Source organism: Lynx rufus, unplaced genomic scaffold (assembly GCF_022079265.1).
Source record: "Lynx rufus isolate CCGP_SWC_20201006 ecotype Redwood Valley unplaced genomic scaffold, mLynRuf1.p SCAF_1, whole genome shotgun sequence".
Lineage (NCBI taxonomy): Eukaryota > Metazoa > Chordata > Mammalia > Carnivora > Felidae > Lynx > Lynx rufus.
The window spans coordinates 109,856,259-109,883,513 of NW_025814823.1; the positions used below are offsets into that span (position 1 = coordinate 109,856,259).

At 39.5% G+C, this 27,255-nt stretch overlaps 1 protein-coding gene across 1 annotated transcript; it reads right to left on the reverse strand.

Annotated features, from left to right (window-relative positions):
* ZCCHC10 (zinc finger CCHC-type containing 10) lies at window positions 1–26,826 on the reverse strand. The gene is made up of 4 exons (XM_047084559.1): window positions 26,780–26,826; window positions 8,244–8,408; window positions 1,338–1,379; window positions 1–454 (listed from the first exon to the last, which is right to left on the reverse strand). Exons 1-4 carry the CDS (start codon window positions 26,818–26,820, stop codon window positions 187–189), a joined length of 516 nt encoding a protein of 171 aa, XP_046940515.1. The 5' UTR covers window positions 26,821–26,826; the 3' UTR covers window positions 1–186.
* Between the last annotated feature and the right edge of the window lie 429 nt (window positions 26,827–27,255).

Consider the following 27,255-nt stretch of genomic DNA (forward strand, 5'->3'; position numbering starts at 1 on the left):
ACACACACACATATATAATCCATTATTAATACTCTTTATGCTCTTATGATGTGTAAAACATTTAGAAACTTCCAAACTCTAGAAATGTTGACTGGTTAACCTGTTTGGCCTTAACACAATCTAAATTCCCTTTCGAGAATCACACTGATGTGTTCAGTCCGGCAGTCCAATAGGGACGGAGCGATTCTATTTCTTTTTCTTCTTCTTTGGTGGTTCATCCTCGGAGCTGCTCTCTGTGCTGGTGCTGCTGCTACTGGAAGAGCTAGAATCTGAGTCTGAATCAGAGGACGAGGAAGAGCTCGTGGAGGAGGATGAAGACGATGAACTGGAGGAACTTTCATCGGTGTCACTGTCCTCTGAGGAGGATGAGGTAGATGTTTCTTCACTCTCAGATGAAGAATCACTGGCTGAACTGTCACTGCTATTGCTACTGGAACTGGTGACACTCTTAGACCTGTTAGACAGTGAACAGTTACATGCAGGGGAAGCTGACCCTTCACAGAATGTTTAAAAAGCAATTTCATGGGCGAATGAGGTATATTGATACACTGAAGCCTGGCTACCACGGGATCCCTAGATGTGATGCGCTGGGGACTGTGTGACTAGTAATCCCGCAGCAACCGCAGGTTTTACTTTAATAACGTAACTCTCCTGGATGGAGTTCAAGAGCAGTGTTCCTACTCTGAATATACTCCAGAATGAATCACGTTAGAATAAAGTTGCAGGGGCGCCTGGGTGGCGCAGTCGGTTAAGCGTCCAACTTCAGCCAGGTCACGATCTCACGGTCCGTGAGTTCGAGCCCCGCGTCGGGCTCTGGGCTGATGGCTCAGAGCCTGGAGCCTGTTTCCGATTCTGTGTCTCCCTCTCTCTCTGCCCCTCCCCCGTTCATGCTCTGTCTCTCTCTGTCCCAAAAATAAATAAACGTTGAAAAAAAAAAAAAAAAAGAATAAAGTTGCAGTGTAATTGTTGGGTTTATTTAAGCCTTGGAGAGCATGGTAAATGTTTCATAATCTTTACTCTCACCAGATATATAGCTGGTCAACAATTTTTTTTTTTACCAGTCTAATAATATTTCCTATTCTAATAGAATAAGAGAGATTTCTAAGAGAAATTATTTACTACTTCCAGGTATACTCTGGAAAGTTGGAGAAAAAGGAGAAATGAAGCCAATAAATTCCAGTCAGGTAAAGAGAGGAAAAAGGGATGATACTTAATCACGAATTACAGACAAGAGATTTCAGATCCAAATTTTATCACAAGTGTTTTAAAATCACTCTTTTCATCCCTCCAATGAGTATTCTTTATTATCTACATAATATTCCTAAAGCCACACTTACCTTTTTTTCTTCGTCTTTCTTTCTACATTAGTTTCTCCGATGCTGATAAACATGAGGGGGGAAAAAGCTCCTGTTAATAGTGATTACACACAGCTCAGGCAAACCCTTCACCTATCCCCAAAACTGTTTTACATTGGAGAAACACTTTGTCTTTCATGACAAGTACTGACTCCAGTATTTTCTTGTTATAAGCAATAAGTTAGTTTCCTACTATAGGCTGCATATGATACATGCAGTCAACTTAATCAGTACTTAAAGGGTAAGACAGATATTATCAACTGTATCTTAGAAGCCAGGTAAGTTGGTGGTTAAGAGGACTGAGTGCACCAATTTGATTCTTTTTAGTTTTGAGCTAAGGTTGACATGGCTAAACCAACTACTTATGGAATAACAAAACAACAGTAAAACACCAACTATAATTTGAGTTTTCAGAATTATCTTATAAATGACTATTTCATTAAAAAAAAAAAAAGGAAAGCAACCTTTAATTTAAAATAACCATTTCTGGGGGTGCCTGGGTGGCTCTGTCGGTTGAGCCTCTGACTTCAGCTCAGGCCATGATCTCATGGTTCATGAGCTTAGCCTGGCCTTGGGTTCTGTGCTGACAGCTCAGAGCCTGGAGCCTCCTTCGGATTCTGTGTCTCCCTCTGTCTCTGCCCCTTCCCTGCTGATACTGTCTCTCACTCTCTCTCAAAAATAAGTAATAAAAACGTGTCTATAAAATAACCATTCCTGGGGGCACCTGGGTAGCTCAGTCTGTTGAGCCTCCAACTTCAGCTCAGGACATGATCTCATGGTTCACGGGTTCAAGTCCTACATGGGGCTCTGTGCTGACACTTTAGAGCCTGGAGCCTGCTTCGGATTCTCTCTCTCCCTCTCTCTCTGCCCCTCCCCTCCTCATGCTCTGTCTCTGTCTCTCTCTCTCTCTTAAAAATAAATAAACATTAAAAAAAATTAAAAATAAAACAAAATAACCATTTCTAGGGCATCTGGGTGGCTTAGTCAGTTGAGTGTGTGACTCTTAATTTCGGCCATGATCCAAGGGTCATGGGATGGAGCCCTGTGTTGGACTCTGCACTAGGTATAGAGCCTGCTCTACTCACTCTGTCTCTAATAAAAAAATAAAAAAAAATAAAATGAAATAAAATACCCATTTCTTTTTCTGCATGTCCCCTAAATGTTCAGTTATTTACTATTTGATTTATTTAGTTAGTTTTTTTTTTTTTTTTAAGTACACTCCACAACCAGCGTGGAGTCCAATGTAGGACTTGAACTAATGACCCCGAGATCAAGACCTGAGCTGAGATCAAGACTCTGACACTTAACCAAGTGAGTCACCCAGGCACCTCCAGTTATTGTTATTTACTATTATTAAAAGCAGACACTTAATACTTCAAGACTGTGTTCCCTCACATTATTTTTTTTTAACGTTTATTTTTGAAAGAGACAGAACACGAGAGGGGGAGGGGCAGAGAAAGAGAGAGAGAGAGAGAGAGAGAGAGAGAGAGAGAGACAGAATCTGAAACAGGCTCCAGGCTCCGAACTGTCAGCACAGAGCCCGATGCAGGGCTCAAACTCACGAGCTATGAGACCATGATCTGAGCTGAAGTCAGACACTTAACCAACTGAGCCACCGACGCGCCCCTACTCACATTATTTATAAAGAACAAAGTCTGATGATTTTTGAATGAAATATACAAATGGTTTGCTGCTATATTTCTGCCAAATATACATGCTATACCGGGTTCTCAAATTACATAATTACTTCTATTACTATAGCACTGTCCTGTAAATTTAACATTTTTATATTCTTGACTTCTCTGTATTTCCTAGATAATGTTTGTATCCTTATTTTCTGAGTCTTTGAATATAAATATATATTTATGTAAAGTTGTCTCACATAATGGAATTACTACAATTGTTATTTTCATGGTAAAATAAGTGGTAGGAGTACATTTATCAATCACACCAGAAAAATTCATGATCACTGAGATTCATACACTTTCATCATTTTATCAGTGAACCAACAATCAGCAGTTTTTATCTAATAGAGCCATATCTAAAATTCATGTAGTTTTGTATATATATTTTTTAAACATTTATTTATTTTGAGAGGGGCAGAGGGGCAGAGGGAGAGAGGGAGAATCCCAAGCAGACTCCACACTGTCAGCACAGAGCCCGATGCAGGGCTGGCTCTTACCAACCATGAGATCATAACCTGAGCCGAAATCGAGAGTCAGACACTTAACTGGTTGAGCCATCCAGGTGTCCCTAGTTTTATGTATTTTTTTTTTTAATTTTTTTTTTTTCAACGTTTATTTGTTTTTGGGACAGAGAGAGACAGCATGAATGGGGGAGGGGCAGAGAGAGGGAGACACAGAATCGGAAACAGGCTCCAGGCTCTGAGCCATCAGCCCAGAGCCCGACGCGGGGCTCGAACTCACGGACCGCGAGATCGTGACCTGGCTGAAGTCGGACGCCTAACCGACTGCGCCACCCAGGCGCCCCTAGTTTTATGTATTTTTAAGAACAAGATATTCATACCATACAACTAGAAAAACAAAGTAAATGTTGAAATTATTCATAACTATTATACTTTATTTTATTAAAAAAAATTTTTAATGTTTGTTTTGGAGAGAGAGAGCACAAGCAGGGGAAGGGCAGAGAGAGAAGGGGATAGAGGATCAGAAGTGGACTCTGCATTGATAGCAGCATGCCTGATGCAGGGCTTGAACCCACAAACCCTGAGATCATGACCTGAGCTGAAGTCGGAGGCTCAACTGACTGAGTCACCCAGGCACCCTATATTTTTTTAGGACAGGGCTCTTCAAACATTTTTTGCTTATATTCTTTTTTTTTTTTTTAAGAGAGAGAATGACAGAGCACAAGCAGGGGAGAGGGGCAGAGAGAGAGGGAGAGAAAGAATCCCAAGCAGGCTCCATATTCAGTACAGAGCCTGACGCAGGGCTCAATCCCATGACCCTGGGATCATGACCTGAGCTGAAAACAAGAGCCGGATGCTCAACTGATGAGCTACCCAGGTGCCTCCCTTTTGCTTACATTCTTTTCTTAAAAAATGTTTATTTATTTTGTGTGTGTGAAAGAGAGCACATATGCCAGCAGGGGAGAGGAAGAGAGAGAGAGAGAGGGACAGAGAAAATCCCAAGCAGGCTCTGAGCTGAAAGACACAGGGCTTAATCTCATGAACTGAGATCATGCCCTGAGCCAAAATCAAGAGTTGGACACTTAACCAACTGAGCCACCAGGCGCAGCCCTCTTACATTCTTAATAAAGAATTTGAAAAACTTTTTTTGCCTCTTCCTTTTTTAAATCCAGGTTTTAATATTTTTTTTTTCAACGTTTACTTATTTTTGGGACAGAGAGAGACAGAGCATGAACGGGGGAGGAGCAGAGAGAGAGGGAGACACAGAATCGGAAACAGGCTCCAGGCTCTGAGCCATCAGCCCAGAGCCTGACGCGGGGCTCGAACTCCCGGACCGCGAGATCGTGACCTGGCTGAAGTCGGACGCTTAACCGACTGCGCCACCCAGGCGCCCCATCATATATATAATTTTAAAAGAAAATTATTATATCATTTGGTAATTGTATCCAATGGAAAGTAAATGCCACAATAATTTGATACCTACTGTAATTCACTCAAAAATTATGAACAAGCTTATCTTTAACAGTTGGTACTTTTACACTGTCTTTTTTCCTCACTGAACTTGTACTTTTTTTTCTTTTTGTTTTCTTTTTCTTAAAGTAGGCTCCACACTCAACATGAGGTTCAAACCCACAACTCTGAGATCAGGAGTCAAATGCTCCACTGACTGAGCCAGCCAGGTACCCCTGAACTTGTACTTTTATTCTCGTTTCCCTATAGAAAGTATCCTAATATATTTTTATGGCAAAGATTTTTAGTGATCACTTATGGTATTTCTCGGCAATAAAAACAGAGACCTAACTTAAAATTGTATTTTTTAATTGCATATGATCCTAAGACTTTAAAAGTGTTTAAAAATTCTGAATTGAGCAACCATTACTGATAATACAATTGATTAAAACAATGTAGAAATACATTATAAATTTTAAAGTTTATTTATTTTGAGAGAGAGAGAAGGAGAAAGGAAGAGAAAGAATACCAAGCAGGCTCCAGGCCACCAGTGCAGAACCTGACACGGGGCTTGAACCCATGAAACCATAAGATCATGACCTGAGCCAGGATCAAAAGTTGGACATTTAACTGACTGAATCACCCAAGTGCCCCAATACATTACAAATTATAATAATTATTACACATCAAAGTAAATTTATTGGAAATGCATCTCTTAATGACATCGAGTGTTTTTCCACTTAATGTATCCATGGATCTTATTGCTAAATTCCAACAAGGTTCAGCATTAATTCAATTCCTATATTTAATTTGTATAGATTTGACCCTAAGAAACCTTCTTAACCTCAACAGTTGGGAATAGAGTTTTGTTGTAGCAATGTCACTGTTTGAATTCCTCCAATGTTGTATTCCATGAGTCACAAAAATGTATGATTAAAAAACACTTTTATGGGCACCTGGGTTGGTTAAGTGGCTGACTCCTGATTTTAGCTTGGGTCATGACGTCATGTTTTGTGAGTTTGAGCTATGTGTTGGGCTCTTGCTGGCAGCACGGAGCCTGTTTGGGATTCTCTCTCTCTCTCTCTCTCTCTCTCTGCTCCTCCCCTGCTTGTGCTTGCTGTGCTCTCTCTCAAAATAAATAAATAAACATTCAAAAAAATAATAAATTAAAATATACTTTTAAATTGGCAGCTCAATTAGGTCTTCCTTCAGGTTTCCTGGGAAAAAAAAAATTACAAAAGAATTTGCTCCTAATAATTAGAGCTATTCACTTTCTTTGTACACATACCACTATTTTGAAAAATGTTTTCACACATGAAGAAAGAGAATGGAAAAGAAGAACTGGCAGGCAAGTTCTTATACAAATTTAGTTTTGAAAAAGTATGTATGAATGTTGATGACCTAGAAATTGATTACCTATCTATTCCTGCATAACCCTTGAGGAGCATTCATTTCCACAAATTGGGAGACTGCTACTTGAAAGTCCATGTGTTTAAGACACTATTATATGGCTAACAGTCCTTATGAAGATGCTGCTTCTCATCTGTAGCACTGAGTACACCTGACACCTTCCCATTTCAGTTTCTAAAACATGTTTACTTACTTATTTCAAAGCAATTTTAAAAGCTTTATTCAAAGGACACAAAAGGGTAAGTAACACATTTCCAGGTCCCTCCTACCCAGTTCTCCTTCTATAATGGAGCCACTATGGGGCGCATGGGTGGCTCAGTTGGTTGAGTGTCCAACTTCAGCTCAGGTCATGATCTCCTGGTCCGTGGGTTCGAGCCCTGTGTCGGGCTCTGTGCTGACAGCTCAGAGCCTGGAGCCTGCTTTGGATTCTGTGTCTTCCTCTCTCTCTGCCTCTCCCCCACTTGTGATGTCTCTATCTATCTCTCAAAAATAAACAAACGTAAAAAATTTTTTTTTAGAATGGAGCCACTATTATGACTCTTTTATATTTCCAAAAAAATTTCATTATTCCTTCTCTCCTTTTTTAACATAAATGATAGCATATTATATATACTGTTTTCTATCCTATTTATATACTTAGTTTAAGTATCTTGGATGTCTTTCCATATCGACTCTATAACAATAAAGGGAACTGGATAAAAAATGGAGTTGGGAAGCTCTAAAGGGGGGTTCTCACACACTACCACTTGTCATTAACAGCAGACCCCAACATGAAGAATAGTACCTTGCATTCTTCAGTAGGAAGTAGCTTACTTTTACCATTCCAGCAGGAGGAAGGACAGTTTTCTTCTTGTCTAGCAATACAACAGCCAGGAGAAACTGCCACAGTTGTCCAATGAGAATCTTGATCTCTTATTCTCTTCCAATGGACTTTTGTTTAAAACAGCCCTTCTTGGTTCACCTGGGTGGCTCAGTCGGTTAAGCATCTGCCTCTTGCTTTTGACTCAGGTTATGATGTCACTGTTTCGTGAGTTCAAGCCCAACTTCGGGCTCTGGGCTGGCAGTGAGGAGCCTGTCTGGGATTCTCTCTCCCACTCTCTCTGCCCCTCTTCCACTTGCACTGTTTCTGTCTCTCTCAAAATAAATAAATGAACTTAAAACACAAATAGCCCTTCCCAATTTCCTCTTTTCCCCAATAAAAGCAAGCCCTTCTCCTTTGTTCCCTGGACCTGCCTATGGTTTGCCATGGTTTGTTTGTCCCGGATTGCAATGCCTTTACTATTCCCGAATAAACTCATTTTGCTGGTAAAATAACAACTGGCCATTTTATCTTTCAGGTTGATGGCTCATATAACCTACCTCATAGTCTGCTGTCATTTCACTGGCAGTTAAGTCAATAAAGTACAATGATTAAGAACAAGGCCTGGCTGGTTTAACACTTAATCTTTCCACTTACTGACTGTGTGACACTGACAAGTAACTGAACTTTTCCAGGCTCCAGTTTCTTCACATGTAAAATGGGGATAATAGTACGTACATTAATTGTACAGATGTGATGCTCGAATAAGCTAATAGGTGTCAAGAGCTTATATAGCACCTAGGACATAGTAAGCACGCATTAAATGTTAGCCTATACTATAATCTAAATCTGGATAACCACCATGAGACATTTAGTTGTTTAATAAATTCTATAAATAAAAATACTCCTTTGGAGAGTGCCTGGGTGGCTCAGTTGGTTGCGTGTGTACCTCTTAATCTCAGCTCAGGTCTTGTGGTTGTGGGTTCAGATCCTGCACTGGGCTCTGCATTGGGTCTGAAGCCTACTTAAAAAAAAAAAAAAAGAAAGAAAGAAAAAAGAAAAAAACTCCCACATGTACACTTACCTTTGTTGTAATAATAATAATCTGTTTTCTTTTTCTTTTAAAGCTTTCTTTAGTTCTGCTGTTCTTGAAGGCCTATGTAGGTATTTTCTTTTTCCTGTGCATTCATAAGTCCAATGTCCAAATTCTAAGCATTTCTGACATCTTACATGTTGCTTATTTGCTTCACTGCAGAGCAAAAGAACAGAAAGAAAATAGAATACAGGACTTAAGATTTTGACTTGACATTTTCTATCCTTAAAAGTACACATAATGTAAATATTTTTAAGGTCAAATATAAACATAATTTTATACTTTGTTTATTATGTCAGATTTAATTAGAAGGCAGGATACTAAGTAGTCAAGAACATGGACCTTGGGAGTTAGAACTCCATTCAAATCTTCATTCCTCAATTCCATTCCAGTAATGGCAGACTAGGTAACTCAGACCAACTCCTCAGCTCAAAAATAGAAAAGACAGTCAAAACATTTTTAACAATCTGCTTGAGGCATCAGAGAACTAACGACGGGGTGAAGAATCTAACCAAGCCAAAATATGGAAGAAAATGGAAATCCACAGCAGTCAGCTCTGTATTTAAGTCAACTTGAGCTGGAAGTGTTTGCTCAGCGGGGTAAACCTCATTATAACAAGCCACGGAGATAAACTATGTATCCAGGGTTAGGTCTCTGAAGATTTATACTCTGAGAATAAACCAACTGTATATAGAATACAGCTCAGCTTCTACTCATCTAGGAGAAAAAGAAAAATCCCAATCCTATAATCCCTGAAATTGGATTAAGATGCAGCAAGTAAAGTCAAATAGATGAAAAGAATTGGAAAGGAAAAAATAAAATGTTCATTCCTCACTGATGACATATTATGTACATGGCAAATCCAAAGAATCTACAGATAAAGTATTTTGAAATAATTAGAATTCACAAGATCAGCAAGATTTCAGATTGTGGTCAGCAAACTTTGTAAAGAGTCAGATAGCAAAAATTTTAGGCTTTGCCAATCAGGAGGTAAAATTGAGGGTATTACGTAGGTACTTACCTAACATGAGAGAAAACCCAATTCCACAAATACGTTATTAATAAAAATATTCCACATAAAGGAGGTTTACTAGGGAGAAGAATGGAATTCTTTTCTAGAAGATAACATTTCACTCATTTGAGGTTGAAAGTTAGTGTTTCCTACTATCCAACTGACCATACATATATACATGTAATTAACATTCTTTTTTTTTTTTTTAGTTGAAAGAGGGTGCAAGTGAGTGAGGGGCAGAGAGAGAAAGAAAGAGAGGAGTGCGGCTCATGTTCATCTGAAGCAGGGTTGTATTCATCTGAAGTGGGGCTCCTGCTCACCCAAAGTGGGCACAAGCTCCCCAGATGCCGGACTCAAACTCATGAACCATGAGATCATGACCTGAGCCAAAGTCAGATGTTTAACTGACTGAGCCACCCTGGCGCCCTGTAATTAACATTCTTGAGAGCCCACCAAAACAAGCAGCAAGTAGGATTCAGCAGGATTCTATAACAAAAACAGTTAAGATGACATTTTAAAAGGTGATATTTATAATTTCCTGAAAAATATCAAATACGTAGAGATACAAAGAAAATATGCACAAGAGTTCTTTGCACAATATAAACATTATGAGAGAAATTAAACATCTAAGTAAGTGGCTATATGGAAAAATATACCATGTTCACAAGAAAACTTGATAATTTCAAAATGTCCGTTCTCCACAAACTGATCAATAGATTCAAAGCAATGCCAATGAAAATCAAAACAGGTTGTTTGTTTTGTTAACCAACTTATTCTAAAATGTATATGGAAAAGGCCAAGAATAGCCAAAATGCTCTTGTAAAGGAATAAGTGGGAGAAGACTTAGATTAAAAGTCATTGACTTAATGATACAGCTATACCAATTAAAATATGAAACTGGAGCAAAGATACACAAGCCCATGGAACAAAACAGACTGCCCAAAAATAGACTAATGTATGTAAGAATACTTATTTTATGACAACCATGGCACTAGACAGCAGTGGGAGAAAAGATAGGTTATTAAGTGTACAGGGACAATTGGTTATACATATGGAAAAAATGAGACTTTACTCTCTACCATATACAAACATTGATTACAGACTGGTCAAAGAATACATGTTTTACAAGATGGTATAAAAAAGGTGACTTGGAGGGGCACCTGGCTGACTCATTTGGAAGAGCATCATCTTGAGGTCGTGAGTTTGAACCGCATGTTGGGTGAGGAGATTAAAAATAAACAAACAAATGAACAAAAAGTGAAAAGGGCGTCTGGCTGGCTCAGTCGGTTAAGTGTCGCACTTTGGCTCAGGTCATGGTCTCGTGGTCTGTGACTTCGAGCCCTCATGGTTCATGAATTCGAGCCGCAAGTCGGGCTCTCTGCTGTCAGTAAGGAGCTTGCATCTGATCCTTTGCCTCTCCTCCTCTCTGCCCCTTCCCTGCTGGTTCTCTTTCTCTATAAAAATAAATAAATTATACACACACACACACACACACACACACACACACACACACACACATATGTATGTATACATATAATATAACATAAAGAGAGTAAAAAGGGAAGCCAAGCACTAACAGTGCAGAGACTACTTGGGATTCTTTCTCCCTCTCTCTCTGCCCCTCCCCCACTCTCTCATGCACTTGCACTCTCTCTTTCAAAATAAATAAATAAACTTAAAAAACAATTTAGAGAGAAAAAAAGGGGAAGGGCCGTCTAGGTGGCTCGGGATGTTAAGCATCCAACTCTTAGTTTCGGCTCAGGTCATCATCTCACGGTTCAAGGGACTGAGTCCCACATCGGGCTCGGCACTGGCAGTGCGAAGCCTGCTTGGGATTCTCTTTCTCCTTCTCTCTGCCCCTCCCCAACTTGTGCTGTCCCTGTCTCTCTCAAGATAAATAAATAAACTTAAAAAGCCTTTAAAATAAAAATTTTAAAAATAATAAATAAAAAAAAGGGAAGCCAAGAAGTTGGAGAAGATGTTACAAATCACCAAGAAAATGACACATCATAGAAAAATAAGATGAAGTGGAAAATGGGAAGACTGCACAAAAATGGGCCTGGGAAACACAAATCAATAATAAACATATAAAAAGTTGCTCTTTAGGGGTGCCTGGGTGGCTCAGTCGGTTAAGTGTCTGATTCTTCATTTTGGCTCAGGTCATGATCTCACCGTTTGTTAGTTCAAGCCCTGCATCAGGCTATGCACCGACAGCATGGAACCTGCTTAGGATTCTGTCTCCCTCTCCCTCTCCCTCTCTGCCCCTCCCCCGCTTGCTCTTTCTCAAAATTAATTAAAATAAACTTAAAAAAAGTTGCTCTTTACTAATCAAAGAAAAGCATATTAAATGCTCAAAGATACCAAGGCATACGTACGTACCAGAAAGAATAAAATTAAAAACTGAGAATAACAAATGTTAGCAAAGATACATAGCAAGAGGAACACATATCCATTGTGTGTATGAATGCAAACCAGTACAACCATTTTGAAAAAAAATATACTATAAAGAGATGTACACTCTATGATCCAGTAGTTCCACTCATAAGTATTTATACAACAGAATTCAATGCACAGCTATACCAGATAACATGTATAAAAATATTGCTTTCCTTTATGTAGCTCTTAAAACTTTTCAAACAATCATACCCTTATAGAAAACTTCTAAGTACAGTTCAAAGAACTATTTTTCCTGTATCATTTGTAAACTGCCAAACTGATGACTCATCAACTCAGAATATTTCATTGCATTTTTCTATAAACTAGGATATTCTTCTAGGTAACAAAGTAACCATCAAAGTCAAGAAATTAAAAATTAAAATAGATACATTCCTACCATTTAATCTTCAGACCCTTACATTTAAGGGACATCAAACGTCCCAATAATGTTCTATATAGCAAAACCCAATTCAGCATCTACGTTGCCTTTGTAAAGTCTATTTGATTTCCTTCTGTCTAATGAGTTCCTTAGTCGTATCCTGCTTATTATGACCTTAACAATTTTGAAGATTACAGGCCAGTTATTTTGTAGAATGTGCTTCAATTTGAGTTGCTTTCAAGCTCACTCATGCGATTATCAGTAGGAAGCTTCAGTTCCCTGCCTGTTGACCTCTCCACAGATAGGGCTGCCTACAACACGGTTTTCCCCAGAGGGAGTGACCAAGGCAACTTAAGAAAGAAGTCATAATTTTTTATAACCTAATCTTGAAAATGACATACCGTCACCTTTGCTGTACTCTGTTGGTCACACAGACCAACCCTAGAATAACTTGAAAGGAGACTGCACAAGAGTGTGAATGCCAAAAGGCAGGGATCATTGGGGGTTATCTTGGAGGTCAACTACCACATCTGAGATCTCTACATGATTAGATTCAAGCCATGCCTCTTGGCAGGAATGTAACAGAAATGGGCTGTATCCTTCTCACCATATTCCTACCAGGTGACACAAGATGGCAATTTGTCTTATTACTGATGATATGCACTCTGATTCCTTGATTAAGGAGGGTTGACCAGAGTTTAAATTCTAAAGTTACTTTTTGTACTTTTGTAATTATGGTGGTTGTAAATGATGTCCACAAATTCTTTCATACTTTTCACTGCAAAAAGGGAAGCCCTAATTCCCTACCTTTAAGGGTGGCTTAGATTTAGCATCTTGCTTCTAACAGAATAAATCAGGATGGTGTGACTTTGAAGATTAAGTCACTTAGCTGACATGTCATGCAGACACTGAAGCAGCCTCTAGGGAGGCCCACGTGGTGAAGAACTGAGGCCTCCTGCCAATAGCCCTGTGAATGAGCCATCTTGGGAGACAGATCTGCCAGTCCTGATCAAGCCTTCAGATAACCGCAGCCACTAAGTTCTGGGGCTCCTGGGTGGTTCAGTTGGCTAAGCGTCTAACTCTTGATTTTGGCTCAGGTCATGATTTTACTGTTTGTGGGATCGAGCCCCATGGTGGGCTCTGTGATGATGGTGCACAGCCTGCTTAGAATTCTCTCTCTTCCCCTCTCTCTCTCTGCCCCTCCTCTGCTCATGCATGTGCACTCTCTCACTCTCTCTCAAAATGAATAAATAAAAATTAGGGGGCGCCTGCGTGGCTCAGTTGGTTAGGAATCCAACTTTGGCTCAGGTCATGATTTCACAGTTCGTGAGTTTGAGTCCCACACCAGGGTCTGTGCTGATAGCTGAGAGCCTGGAGCCTGCTTCACATTCTGTGTCTCCCTCTCTCTGCCTCTCCCCAGCTTGCACTCTGTCTCTCTCAAAAATAAACAAACATTAAAATAAAATAATAAATAAATAAATAAAAAGAAGCCACTAAGTTCTGGGATGATTTGTCACACAACTGTGAGTGAAAACTGATATAACAATAAGTATTTTGTGGGTTGGTATTTCAAAGTACATAAATATCTTGCCCACTAAGTTTTTAGTTCATTTATTCATCTATCAGTATGAACTCATATTTTTCTATCTTATTCAATAAGGTATAATTTGTTACATGATTTATGTTGATACTCAGATTGTCCTAGATGTGGTCAGTGGAAAGGAATCCTTTCAAGCTGGGTTCTGTGTCCTTTTGACATGACTTCTTCATTTTGGGGATACTTCCTTGCTCTCTGGTACAACAAAAAATTTTAGGCACATCTACTTTCCTTGTCCCAGCCTGCAATCAGACTGATGGAGCCATGATGATATTTAGAGTCACATTTCTCTTTCCACTTAGGCTCTGACACCTCATACCAAATTACACTTCCCCTTCCCTGTGTAGATATTTTCTCCATTAGGGTGATAACTTATGCTAAATTGCTCCTCTGTGTGGACACCTTCCTTACCTTGCTTGGGATCTGATACCCTACACTGGACCTTCCCCCCACTTTAGGGATCTGACACCCTGCAGTGGCCCTTCCCCCCACTGGATGCCCTCCACACCCTGCTGATGCTACAGATCACTTCACACATCTATGTAGATGCCCTCCTTACCCACTTCAGCTCCAATACTCCAATACCAAGTCAACCCTGTGCATGGAGGCCTATCTTGCTCTACACTACTTAATGGCTTTAGGGGTGACTTGTTCAAGAAGGGAAGAGGAAGAACTAAAGAATATAACAGCATGACTTGTAATTTCCTCAAAACTGGAGGGGTGCCTGGGTGGCTCAGTCGGTTGTGCATCCGACTTTGGGTCAGGTCATGATCTCCCGGTTTGTGAGTTCAAGCCCCATGTAGGGCTCTGTGCTGATAGCTGGGAGCCTGAAGCCTGCTTCAGAATCTGTGTCTCCCTCTCTCTCTACCCCTCCCCTGCTTTGCTCTGTCTCTGTCTCTCAAAAATGAATAAATGTAAAAAAAAAAACCCTGGAGATAACATCCAAGTAGAATGGATAATTTATGGTACAGAATACAGTGAAATACTTCATAATATTAAAAATGAACAGGGGCAACTGGGTGGCTCAGTCGGTTGGGCATCCGACTTCAGCTCAGGTCATGGTTTCGTGGTCTGTGAGTTCAGGCCCTGTGTCAGGCTCTGCGATGATGGCTCAGAGCCTGGAGCCTACTTCAGATTCTGTCTCTGTCTCTCTCTGCTCCTCCCACACTCTCACTGTGTTTCTCTCTCAAAAATAAAATAAAAACATAAAAAAATAAGAACAAAAAAAATGAACAAACTTCACAGATTTAAGAAGCCACATTATTCAAAAGAATCCAAATTGTCTGATTCTGTACAAAGTTCAGACACAGGCAAAATTAAACTCCGGTGCATAGTTAGATGGTAAAAACACAAAGAGAAGCAAGGAAAATATTACCATAAATGTTAGGTGACGGATTACCTTTGGGAAGGAGGAAGGTCATGAATGGGAAGGCCTTAATGGCTTTTGGTAGACTGGCAATTTTATTACCTGATCTGGGTGGTAACTGATATGGGAAACAAAGGCAAAAGAAAAAAATTAAATTTCCTTACTACTTACAACCCATTGACAAGTCCTTCAAGCAGGAACAGTGACCTTCCTGAGGTAGCTCAGCTGCCTTGATGTTGACACTTTACTAAGGGCAAAAGGCAATCTTAGCTTAACATTATTCCAATCCCTCAGGATCCTGTGATTCTACTTTAAACATGTAAGAAATTCCTTAGGAAATTCCTTTATCTCTACTCACCAAGATATATGTCAGCAATTACCCTTCAAGCATACGGCCTACTGATACACATCTTCTGAAGGGTCTCATGACTGAGGGTTTACTAAACAGTAATATATGACCTCTTCCTAATAACAGCTAGCACCCTCAGGGTCCTGGAAACCTTGTTTTCAAAATTCCTTGGAGACTTATGCTGTCCCTAACACTTGCAACTTGAAAGTTTAAAAGCAGTCACCTGTCACAAGCCCAGTGTAGCTCTTTCTGCCCACAGGTTCTTTAATAAAACCACCTTTTTGCAGTGAAGATGTCTCAAGAATTCTTTTTTTTTTTTTTTAATTTTTTTTTCAACGTTTATTTATTTTTTTGGGACAGAGAGAGACAGAGCATGAACGGGGGAGGGGCAGAGAGAGAGGGAGACACAGAATCGGAAACAGGCTCCAGGCTCTGAGCCATCAGCCCAGAGCCCGACGCGGGGCTCAAACTCACGGACCGCGAGATCGTGACCTGGCTGAAGTCGGACGCTTAACCGACTGCGCCACCCAGGCGCCCCAAGAATTCTTTTTTTTTAATTTTTATTTAATTTCAATTAATTTTACTTTATTTTTTTTATTTTTAAAAAAAGAATTTTTAAAATCTTTATTTATTTTTGAGAGAGAGAGTGAGAGCGGGGGAGGAACAGAGAGAGCAGGAGACACAGAATCCAAAGCAGGGTCCAGGCTCCAAGCTGTCAGTACAGAGCCCTAAGCAGGGCTTGAACTCATGAACCATGAGCTCATGACCTGAGCCAAAGTCAGACGCTTAACCAACTGAGCCACCCAGGCACCCCTCAAGAATTCTTTCTTGGTCGTTCACTCCAAACCCAAACATTTCCACATCGGTAATCAAGTAGAATGTTCCTTTATAATAATTTATTAAGTGGCATAGTTATGTCGTTTGACCTTTTTTGTACATGTGCTTTATTTCACAACAAAGGTTTTAGAAAATCTTGGCTTTTGGGGTGCCTGGGTGGCTTGGTCAGTTAAATGTCCAACTTCAGCTCACGGCATGATCTCATGGTTTGTGGGTTAGAGCTCCATGTCAGGCTCTGTGCTAACAGCTTTAGAGCCTGGAGCCTGTTTCGGATTCAGTGTCTCCCCCTCCTCTGTCCCTCCCTCACTTGCACTCTGTCTCTCTCTTAAAAATAAACATTAAAACATTTTTTTTTAATCTTGGCTCTTTCACTACATAGCTGTATGCTCTTTAGCAAACTGATTTTGGAATCTTAGATTCCTCTTCTAAAAAATGCAATAATACCCACTTTTACTATGTTATTGTGAGAATTAGATGACACCATAACCAGGGCTTATATTTATCATGTGCCAGGAATTTAGCTAAGTATCAGTTATGAATAATCACATCTATTCTCCATAACAACTCAGTGAGTTTGAAAGAACTATCCCCACTCTATAGACTAGGATGTATACATAGCAAGCAGTAAGGCATCTAGTATAAAGTAACACACAATTAATTGGGAGTTATTATTGCCAATCTATATACTGTATCTGGATTAATGATACATGGCACTTTAAATTTTCTCATAACATGGTTGCATGATGAGATGCTGGGTTCTTAATTTTGACCTAGAGCAGTCACCTTTTTTTATCCCTGGAGAACACATAATTGGTGCTCAGTAGATGTTTGTAAAACGATTACTGAAATAGGTAAGTGTTTAAGAGGACATATATTGCTTATAGTGGGCTTTTCATTACTTAATTCCTGCATTGTGGACCAGGTTCTGTAATCTTGGTGATAATTTAGTTTTAGCATCTGTCCAAAACTTAATCCTAATCTGAAGACTAATGTTACAATTAAAGAACTAAGACTATTTCAGTAGATATAGTATTAAAAGATAATAAAAAAGACCCAGCTTTTTGATTAGTAATAGTTCTTAAATTTCAGCAAGCAACCTCCAGAGCCATGATGACAATTTCAGACTTTATCTGAACATGTAATGTCATAGCAAACTTTTAAAATCATCAACCATAAAACATTCTATGGACTTAATATTAGCTTTTGAGGCAAAAAGAACATTTAACACATAACATAAATAATTGTAAAGTGCACCCCAATAATAATATATTCAGAAACATTAAAGACAATTTGTAAATAGCGTAAAATTGTGGGCACACCTAGATCAGTACGTTGAGTGTCTGACTTTGGCTCAGGTCATGATCTCATGGTTCTTGGGTTCAAGCCCCTATCAGGCTCCCTGCTATCAGCACAGAAACCACTTCAGATCCTCTGTCCTCCCCCATCTCTGCGCCTCCCCAGCTCTCATGCACTCTTTCTCAAACATAAACATTAAGAAAACAAAAGTGTATCAGGTGCCTGGGTGGCTCAGTCTGTTAAACACCCAACTTTGGCTCAGGTCATGATCTCATGGTTTGTGACTTTGAGCCCTGCATCGGGCTCTGTGCTGACAGAGCCTGGAGCCTGCTTCAGATTCTGTCTCCCTCTCGCTCTGCTCCTCCCCTACTCACTCTCTCTCTCTCTCTCTCAAAAATAAACATTAAAAAAATTTTTTTTAAGTGTATAATCATGACTCTCCTACAAATACATACAAAACAGCCTGTGAATAAACTCTTGAAAACAAGCAAAAAAACAAATACATACAAAACAAACACACGTCAAAGGTTTAATGATAAACAAAGGAACTAGTAACAGTAACAGTAACAAAAAGTAACTAATGATCAATAAAGGATTGAGCCTGGGCAGCTCAATCGGTTGAGCATCTGACGTCGGCTCAGGTCATCATCATCTCCCACTTTGTGGGTTGGAGCCCCACGTTGGGCTCTGGCCTAACCGTTCGGATCCTGAAGCCTGCTTTGGGATTTTATGTCTCCCTCTCTCCCCCTTCCCCGCTCGCAACGTCTCCGTCTCTCTCTCTCAAAAATAAACATTAAAAATGCATATATTAAAAAAAAATAAAGGAACTAGTAAGATGGTGTAACTGGTTCAAAAGAGAATTCGATCATGAATGCTGAAATGGGGGTGCATAGGTGGCTCAGTTGGTGAAGAGTCTGACTTAGGCTCAGGTTGAGATCTCACCGTTGCTGGGTTTGAGCTTCATATCAAGCCCTCTGCTGCCAGCACAAAACCTGGCTTCAGATCCTGTCTCCCTCTCTCTGCCCCTCCCCAGCTCTCAAGTGCATGTGCCCTCTCTCAAAAATAAATAAACATTAGAAAAAAAAAAATGCTGAAATGAATTTACAGTTAAAAACTAGTCAACAGTCACATTGCAAGAATCAATCATAACGTATATGTATGGGTAAGAATCTTTCCTATCAGTTTTCTACAACTTACAAAGTTATAAAATAGCTCAAAGACAGTGATGGATAGGCTCTCACAGAGTCACACAACCAGTAAGAGTGGATTAGACACGACATCTAGTAATCTTTTTTTGAAATCCATTTCAGAGCCTTTCACAGTATTTCCTAACAATGAAAATATGATTGATAGTGTGAGGAAACCTCTCAGAATCAAGAAAATAAAGTATTCTCCAACTCAGAGTTTATTTTCCCCAAATTAATAAACTTATAACTTAAGATCTCAGCTATTAAAAATATTATCCACCAGCAATGTGTAGTTTTCTGTTGTCATAAATAGAACATTCACAAATATCTAAGGCCCATCTATGATTGACATGTTCTAACCATTATTTAACCACCTCTAAAAATACTGATCTCCACAGAATGCTGAATGAGGCAGACCTTTAATTTTAAAGTAAACAAGATTAGCATTTATTTCTACCCATGTGAATACTCTATTCAAAAAATATTCCATTTCTATACCCTAAGCTAAAGCCCAAAGAAGTGTTCTAATTATAAAGGTTTTTTTTTGTTTTGTTTTGTTTTGTTTTTTTTATGAAATGACCTTCTTTGATACCTAAAATAGTAGGACATGACTGCTATATTGACCTATTGTTGGCAGAGGTAGAGAATGGGCACTCCACATATGGTAAGATATATGTTCATTTTTTTAAGTTTATTTATTTATTTTGAGAAGGACAGAGAGAGTACAAGTAGGGGAAGGGCAGAGAGAAAGGGAGGAGACAATTCTAAACAAGCTCTGCACTGTCAGTGTAGAGCCCAATGCAGGGCTCAAATTCAGAGAACTGTGAGATCATAACCTGAGCTGAAATAACCTGAGCTGAAATCAACAGACACTTAACCAACTAAGCCACCCTGGTACCCCCAAGATATACATTCTTAACTGCTGGTAAGAATCTAAGTTGCACAGACTTTCTGAAGGGCCATTTGGTAACTACAAGAAAATCTTAAAAATGTACATACCAAAAAAAAACAAAAAAGATAGAATAAATGGTCATTATCTACCTAAAAAAATCCCTAAGAATCTAAAACAGAGCTACAAGAATATATGAGTTTAGCAAGGTCACAGGATACAAGGTCAATATACAAAAGTCAATTGTATTTCTTTTCTTTTCTTTTCTTTTTTGTTTATTTATTTATTTTGAGAGAGAGAGGGTATAGGAGGGGCAGAGAGAAATGGAGAGAGAGAGCATCCCAAGCAGGCTCTGCACTGTCAGTGCAGAGCCCAACTGAGGGCCCAAACCCACAAACCATGAGATCATGACCAGAGCAGAAACCAAGTGTCGGACACTTAACTGACTCAGCCACCCAGGTGCCCCTAAAAGTCAACTGTATTTCTATATACTAGCAAGAAACAATTGTAAAATTGAAATTAAATTAATATTATTACAATACATAGAGATAAATCTGATGAAAAGTCCAACACCTCTACAGTGAACTATAAAACATCGGTGAGCAAAGTTAAAGGCCAAAAAAAGATGAATACACACACATACACACACAGATTAATGCATAAGAAAACTCAAAACAGTTAAGGTATCCATTCTTCAAAAGCTGATCTATAGATTCAGTACAATTCCAACTGAAATCTCAGCAGTTTCTTTTATGTAAATTGATAACCTGATCCTAAAATGCATACAAAAATACAAAGAATCTACAATAGTTGCAATGACTGAAAAAGAACAAAATTAGAGGACTAACACTACCTGATTTCAAGACTTATTATAAAGCTACAGTTATCACCACAGGGTGGTGTTTACAAAATCAAATACATCAATGAAAGAGAATACAATCCATACACATACATGGGCAGTGGTTTTTTTGACAAAGGTATAAACAAAATTCAGTGGAGGGGGTACCTGGGTGGCTCAGTTGGTTGAAATGTCCAAGTCTTGGTTTTGGCTCAGGTCATGATCTCACAGTTTTGTAGAATTAAGCCCCACACTGGGATCTGCATCGGCAGCGTAGAGCTGGTTTGGGGTTCTCTCTCCCTCTTTTTCTGCCCTTCCCCCAGTCACACTGTCTTTGTCTCTCTCAAAATAAATAAATTTTAAAAACTTAAAAAAAAAATCAAGTAGAGAAAAATGTCTTTTCAACAATTGGTACAGAACAATTGGAATGCAATGTGCAAAAATATGAACTTTTGAAAAGTTTGCCAATTTCTAATAAGATTTCCCATAAAATTACTAGTTACTATATGGTCAAGCAATCCACTCTTAGGCTATTTATTAAAGAAAAAGGAAAACTTAAGTTTACACAAAAGACTACATGAACCTTTAATAGCAGTTGTATTCAAAAGGAACACCAAACTGGAAACAATCAAAATGTCCTTAAACTGGCAAATGGATAAACAAACTTGTATATCCATACAATGGGATATACTGGCAATAATTAAAAAAAGAGGGGCACCTGGGTGACTCAGTTGGTTAAGCATATTACTTTGGCTCAGGTCCCGATCTCATGATTCGTGGGTTCGAGCCCCACATTGGGCTCTCTGCTATCAGCACAGAGCCCACTTTGGGTTCTCTGCCCCTGCCACTGCTCCCTGCACCCCCCCAACCCCTAACGCACTTGTTCTCCCCCTACCCTTGTTTCTCCTTCTCTCTTTCAAAAATAAATAAAAATGAAAAAAAAAAGAATGCAATATTAATATGTGCAAGAACTTTAGTGGATCTCAAAGGAATTAACCAAGTGAAAGATGATGGACTCAAAGGCTACAGACTGATTCTATTTGCACACAACATTATGGAGAAGATAAAATTACAGCAATATCAGTGGTTTCCAGAGGCTGATAAGCGCTTACTTACAAGGGGTCATCAAGAAATTTTTCATGATGAAATTCTTCTATATCTTGATTTTGGTGGTGCTTCCAAGACTATAGTTATCTGTCAGAACTCACAGAACTGTACATTAAGAAGGATGAATTTTGGGGGCTCCTGGCTGGCTGAATTGGTAGAGCATGTGACTCCATCAACCCTCAGTTTGTTCTCTTGTCATTAGGAGTCTCTTGTGGTTTGTTTCCCTCTCTTCTCTTCCCCCCACCTTCCCATATGTTCATGTATTTTGAGTAAACCTGACTTTTAAAAAAAAATACCCATACTGGGACACCTGGGTGGCTCAGCGGTTAGCATTCCAACTCTTGACTTTGGTTCAGGTCATATTCTCACAATTTGTGAGACTGAGCCCCATGTGCTGATAGTACAGAGCCTGCTTGGGATTCTCTCTCTCCTCTCTCTGGTCCCCCTCCAAATAAATAAATACACTTAAAAAAATGTTCTTACCAGTTAATCCAGAATAATGGATACATATATGCAAAAATTTAGTTGTATATTTATTATGGGAAGTATAATATGGTTTATAAGATAAACTTGACAGATGGTAGTTACATTTGAGGCGAGCACAGCATAATGTATAAACTTGTGGAATCACTATAATCACTATGTTGTACCCCTGAAACTAAAGTAGCATTGTGTGTCAAATATTCTCAAGAAAAAAAAAAGAGTAAACTATCCAACAGCAATGGAAATGGCCAAAAAGTTATTGTTTATCCATAAAGAACACTACAAGGCCATTTATAATGTTAAAAAATGACCTAAAAGGTTATACATTAAAATGTAAAAAATGGTTGGGGTGCTTGGGTGGCTCAGTTGGTTAAGCATCCAACTCTTGGTTTCACTCAGGTAATGATTTCAGTTTTGTGAGTTCAAGCCCTGTGCCTGGCCCTGCAGCTGGTAGCCCGAAGCCCACTTGGCATTCTCTCTCTGCCCCTCCCTGACTCACACTATCTTTGTCTCTCTCAAAATAAATAAACTTAAAAAAAAAAGTGTAAAAAATTATTATCTTTGGGGTAGGGTTATAATACATTTTTTCTTTATCTGTATTCTCTAACTTTCCTACAATGAACATGGAATGCTTGTGAAATCATAAAAAAAAATCAAGATATTTTTCCAAGTAACATATAACTAATGAGTACATAAGAGTGCTAAAGGCCTAAGAGAAATATCTAAACCTAATACAAATAAATAAATATCCTACCGAAAAAAGCTGAGAGTAGTGAAAAATGTCAAGAACATCAAAATTGTTTTGTGTTTCAGTTACATCTAAAGCACAAAGAACTGGGGGGAGGGTGGGTGGGGGGGCCGTGGAGGGTGTGGAATAAAGCACACAAAACCAAAAGAAGGGATAGACTCATTATTTTGGGTGCTAGGCAAATTGGTCACCAATGTCATGTTATAGGCTAAGAGAACAAGAAGGATTATTTTTATTTTTCTTCATTCTTAACTCAAACACAATTATATGTAGAATGAAAAGAGTAGAACTGAATCCCAAGATAGTGAGGGGTGGGTAACAGGGCCCTTCTATCCATCTGAATGTGTTTAAGTCACATGGCCCAAGTGACTGCTCCCCAACATACCAGAGATTTTCCAGGTGACATGACTGTACTGCTGCTGGTAATGTGAGAAACCCTGGCATACATGAATGGTGCTGAAAGTCTGAGAGTAGGCAAATGCTGTTTTGACTTTCAAAGTGGAGAGAAAGGTAGATTCCACAAACTATGCCAGTGAACTTGACATCTATTCCAGGCAAAATTCTGGCTGGATTTATTAAATCCATTCAAAAAGAGAAGTTCGATCACGAAGTATCAAATCATTACAGACTAATACTCTTATTGGCTTCTGGGTATATGTATTTCAATAAGGCATCTAGGAAATAGATCAGTTGAGCATTATGGACAAAAGAGTACTGTTTAATAGGTTGAAGTAAATGTATAGCAGAGTATCTAGCAATGGCCTGAGGGCTTGGTCTTTAGTTTGAATTTGTTCAACATTAAAAAAACACGTTTTTTTAACTGTTTATTTTTGAGATAGAGAGCGAGCACAAGCAGGGGAAGGGCAGAGAGGAAGACACAGAATCTGAAGCAGGCTCCAGGCTCTGAGCTGTCAGAGCAGAGCCTGACAGCAGGGCTGGAACTCACAAGCAGTGAGATCATGACCTGAGCCGAAGTCGGACGCTTAGCTGACTGAGCCACCCAGGTGCCCCTGATGTGTTCAACATTTTATAAATGACTTGGATGAGAACAGAATACAGATGTGCATGTTTATCAAACCTATAGCTGACACAAAGCTAAGAGGGATAGATAATACAAAGAATGACCAAATCAGGATCTAAAAAGGTCTTGACAGGCTAGAACTGAATGTCAAATTTAACAAGATGAAATTTAACAAGGGTAAAAGTAAGTCTGACACTTAAGTCCAGAAAATCAATACAAGTACGAGACAGGGAAGCTTGACATGATAGCAATTCAAGTGGATAACATCTAGGGTTTTTACATGACTAAAATCACAGTTTAGGTCCAAAGCTAGAAAGTTAGAAGGGAGCAGGGTTTAGCTTCATCAATATTATTTTCCTTTCAGCTCAACATAAACTGTATGTAACAGGCTGATTCAGGAGGTAAGTATGTCCTTCCTACCCAAGCCAAAGTTACATAATTCTCACAGATGCTGAATAAATGGTACTGGAATTCAGTGGAAGGTTTAGCAGAAGAAATGATCCGAGATAGTGCAAGATTCTACAAATCTACTTACATATAAGTAGATGTAATTACAATTTACAAAGTGAAAATGATTTCATTTCAATTGATTTAAAGTTAACTCTGCTGAATGGGAAGTTCAAATGTAGGCTTTTTTTTTTTTTATTAGTCCAACTAATATCCTCTCAATTGGGATCAACAGGGCACTATCTGGGGTCATTTTTTCTGTTAAACTTTCCACTGAATTTCAGTACCATCTCTTCAGCATCCACAAGAATTATTTTTCCTCTATTAGTCCAAAGACTCTTAAAAAGAATGACAAGAGTACTTTCTCACTTCACCTAACTAAATAAATACTAAAAATACTTTAAAATTTGTTATTATGGAATATATGGTCTTTATAAACAAAATTAAAACTTTTTGATGAAGATAAAATGAAAAATAATGGTTACTCTTCTGCTTTCTGCCCCCAAATACTCCCTAAACTCTACTGGACTTCCCTAACTTCTAAAGGTCTCCTTCTCCAACTCCCTGAGGACTTAGTCTTTATACCATGACCGCTTTTTATCATACACCATTTATTTTCTTCCCCCAAAAGATTAGAAACTCCTAAAGATAAGTCTTTTGCTTCTAAAGATAAGTCTTTTACTTCTGTATAGCTCATTTACCAAATACAGGCGTTCCACAGAAAAACAACATTTACTAAACTTTCTGACACTTCTTAAATAAGAAATAACAATATTCTTTAGATACTAAGTCTTTCACTTCATATAAGTGGATATTGGTTGGTTTTACCAATCTAGCATTCACTACCTAACCTACCTATCTAGCTCATCATTGATTTATAAAGATCCATCCAATTGTGCTGGTAAAAGAATGAGATCTGCTAATCAAAGCAAGGCAATCCCATAGACATGATTCAATCTAGACAATGAGATGCCATCAACTTCAAGTTGGACAGATATAAAGGACCCTAGTTATAGTCACTCTATTCTTGACTTCAGAATTGTTTGACTTCAAAGCCTTCTCCAGGAGGCATATTACCTTGACTCCCTAGGTGTAAGCTCAAGGAACTCTTCCTCAGGTGTGACAGGTGGAATTCATGAAGAACAACAAAAAATAATAAAAAACAGAAGTGTAAAGAGAAACAGATAAATATGCAAGCTAACTATGAGTGATAAATTATGGACTTGCAAATGGTAACAACATGAAATGCCAAGAGAATGAAAAAATGGCAGTTCAGGTGTACATGTTGGTAGAAGAGAAAAAAGGCTTTACCAGAGAGGGGTGTTGGGATGATTCCTGCACTATGCATTCACAGCAAACCTCTTTTGCCACTGACTCGCTCAATGACCACAGTGGCCAGCTTTTAGTTCTTAAAAATTAAAGTTCTTTAAGTTCTTTCCTGTCTCAAAGCAATTGTCACTTTCTGGATGGTCTTTCCCCAAATCCTCTCATGACTGGCTCTTTTCTAATTTTTTTTTTTTTTAAGACACAGAGAGGAAGGGGATGAGAGAGAGAATCTTAAGCAGGCTCCACTTTTAGAGGGAAGCCCAAGGAGGGCTCAGTCTGACCCTCGATCACCACCTGAGCTGAAATCGTGAGTCAAGATGCTCAAAGGACTGAGCCACCCCATGAGCACCTCTTTTCTCACACTTTTGATCTCTGTTCAAATGCTACCTCTGCAGGCATTCCTTTTCAGTCCAACCAACCTAAACTGGACCTTTCTTTCCATCACCTCTTATTTCCTTCAAAGCTCTTATCATCAACTATATTTACTTAAAATGTTTAGTTGTTCCACTCTTTTCACCAAAGGAATATAAGTTTCCTGAAAGCAATATTTCCGGTCTTGAACACCTCCATTTCTTTAGACCCAAATTCTGGCAGAGAGCGGCATAATATTTTAATAAGTATTAATTAAAATAAATTAATATTTACTGAAGAGAATGAATGGCAGAAAGTGAGAAGATAACTTGGGGAGAAAAATCGGCGTTGTAGTCAGGGTTCCTGGGGAAGGCGATAGGAAGAGGGCAGGAAAAGCCAGGTGGGTTGGAGACTTCACAGGGAGTTGAAGGTTTACGTCGGTGAGACTGGAGGGTGTCGGATCAAGGCTTCAGGCTTCCCGGATCACGCGTGGGGTGGGCGGCTGGGTGGGCAAAGGGGCACGTACCACTTAGTGCCCAACTCCTGGGCATTCCCTTTGCGGAAACCAAACCGCTAGGCTCTCTTCAGCACAGCACCTATCCCACCTCGCAGCCTAGGTCCCGCCCCGGGGACCTTACGCAGCCGTCTTCCACGCAATCACTAGCCCGTGGACACCAAACTTATCGCCTGGGCCGAGCCCCCGCGGAGCAGCAACAAGTGAGAGAGACGACCACTCTCCGCCTGTCCACACTGAGGATCCGATACCTGCCCGCCATCCCGGCCCCTGCTCACTCACCGGCTGACGCGTTTCTCCCCGCCCCCAGCCCGCCCCGCGGCCCTACTCGGGCCCTCACTTACGCTTGTCTCCGAGCTATGAGCCGATGCATGGGAGTCGCCATCTTAGCGCGGCTGCGGACTGCCGCGCTGGGTTTTGGGAAGCTCCTCGGGAGGGGCGGGCCCTTCGAACCCCCAGCGGCCGCCTGCGTGGGCGGAGCCAGTCCGGCCTCGCGGGCCTCTGTGGCCGCCTTTGGGGTAAGCAGTGGGTGGGTAGGTGTGTGTCTTGTTTCCTGTGTAGGTCTCTAGTTTAAGAAAGAAGGATGATGCCGGTTGTCTTGCATGAACAGGCCCTTGAAGAATGAGTACAGGTATATTGAGTGGAGAGGCCGGGAGAAACATTCTCAAATAAGGGAAATATATATTATAATATATATTATACACACACACACACATAAATATATGAATAAAAGTGTGCAGTGTTCAGAAACGAGTCTGGAGAGCAAAATAAAAGGAATGGGCTTAAAAAAATAAAAAGTAATGACTTGAGCAACATTGGA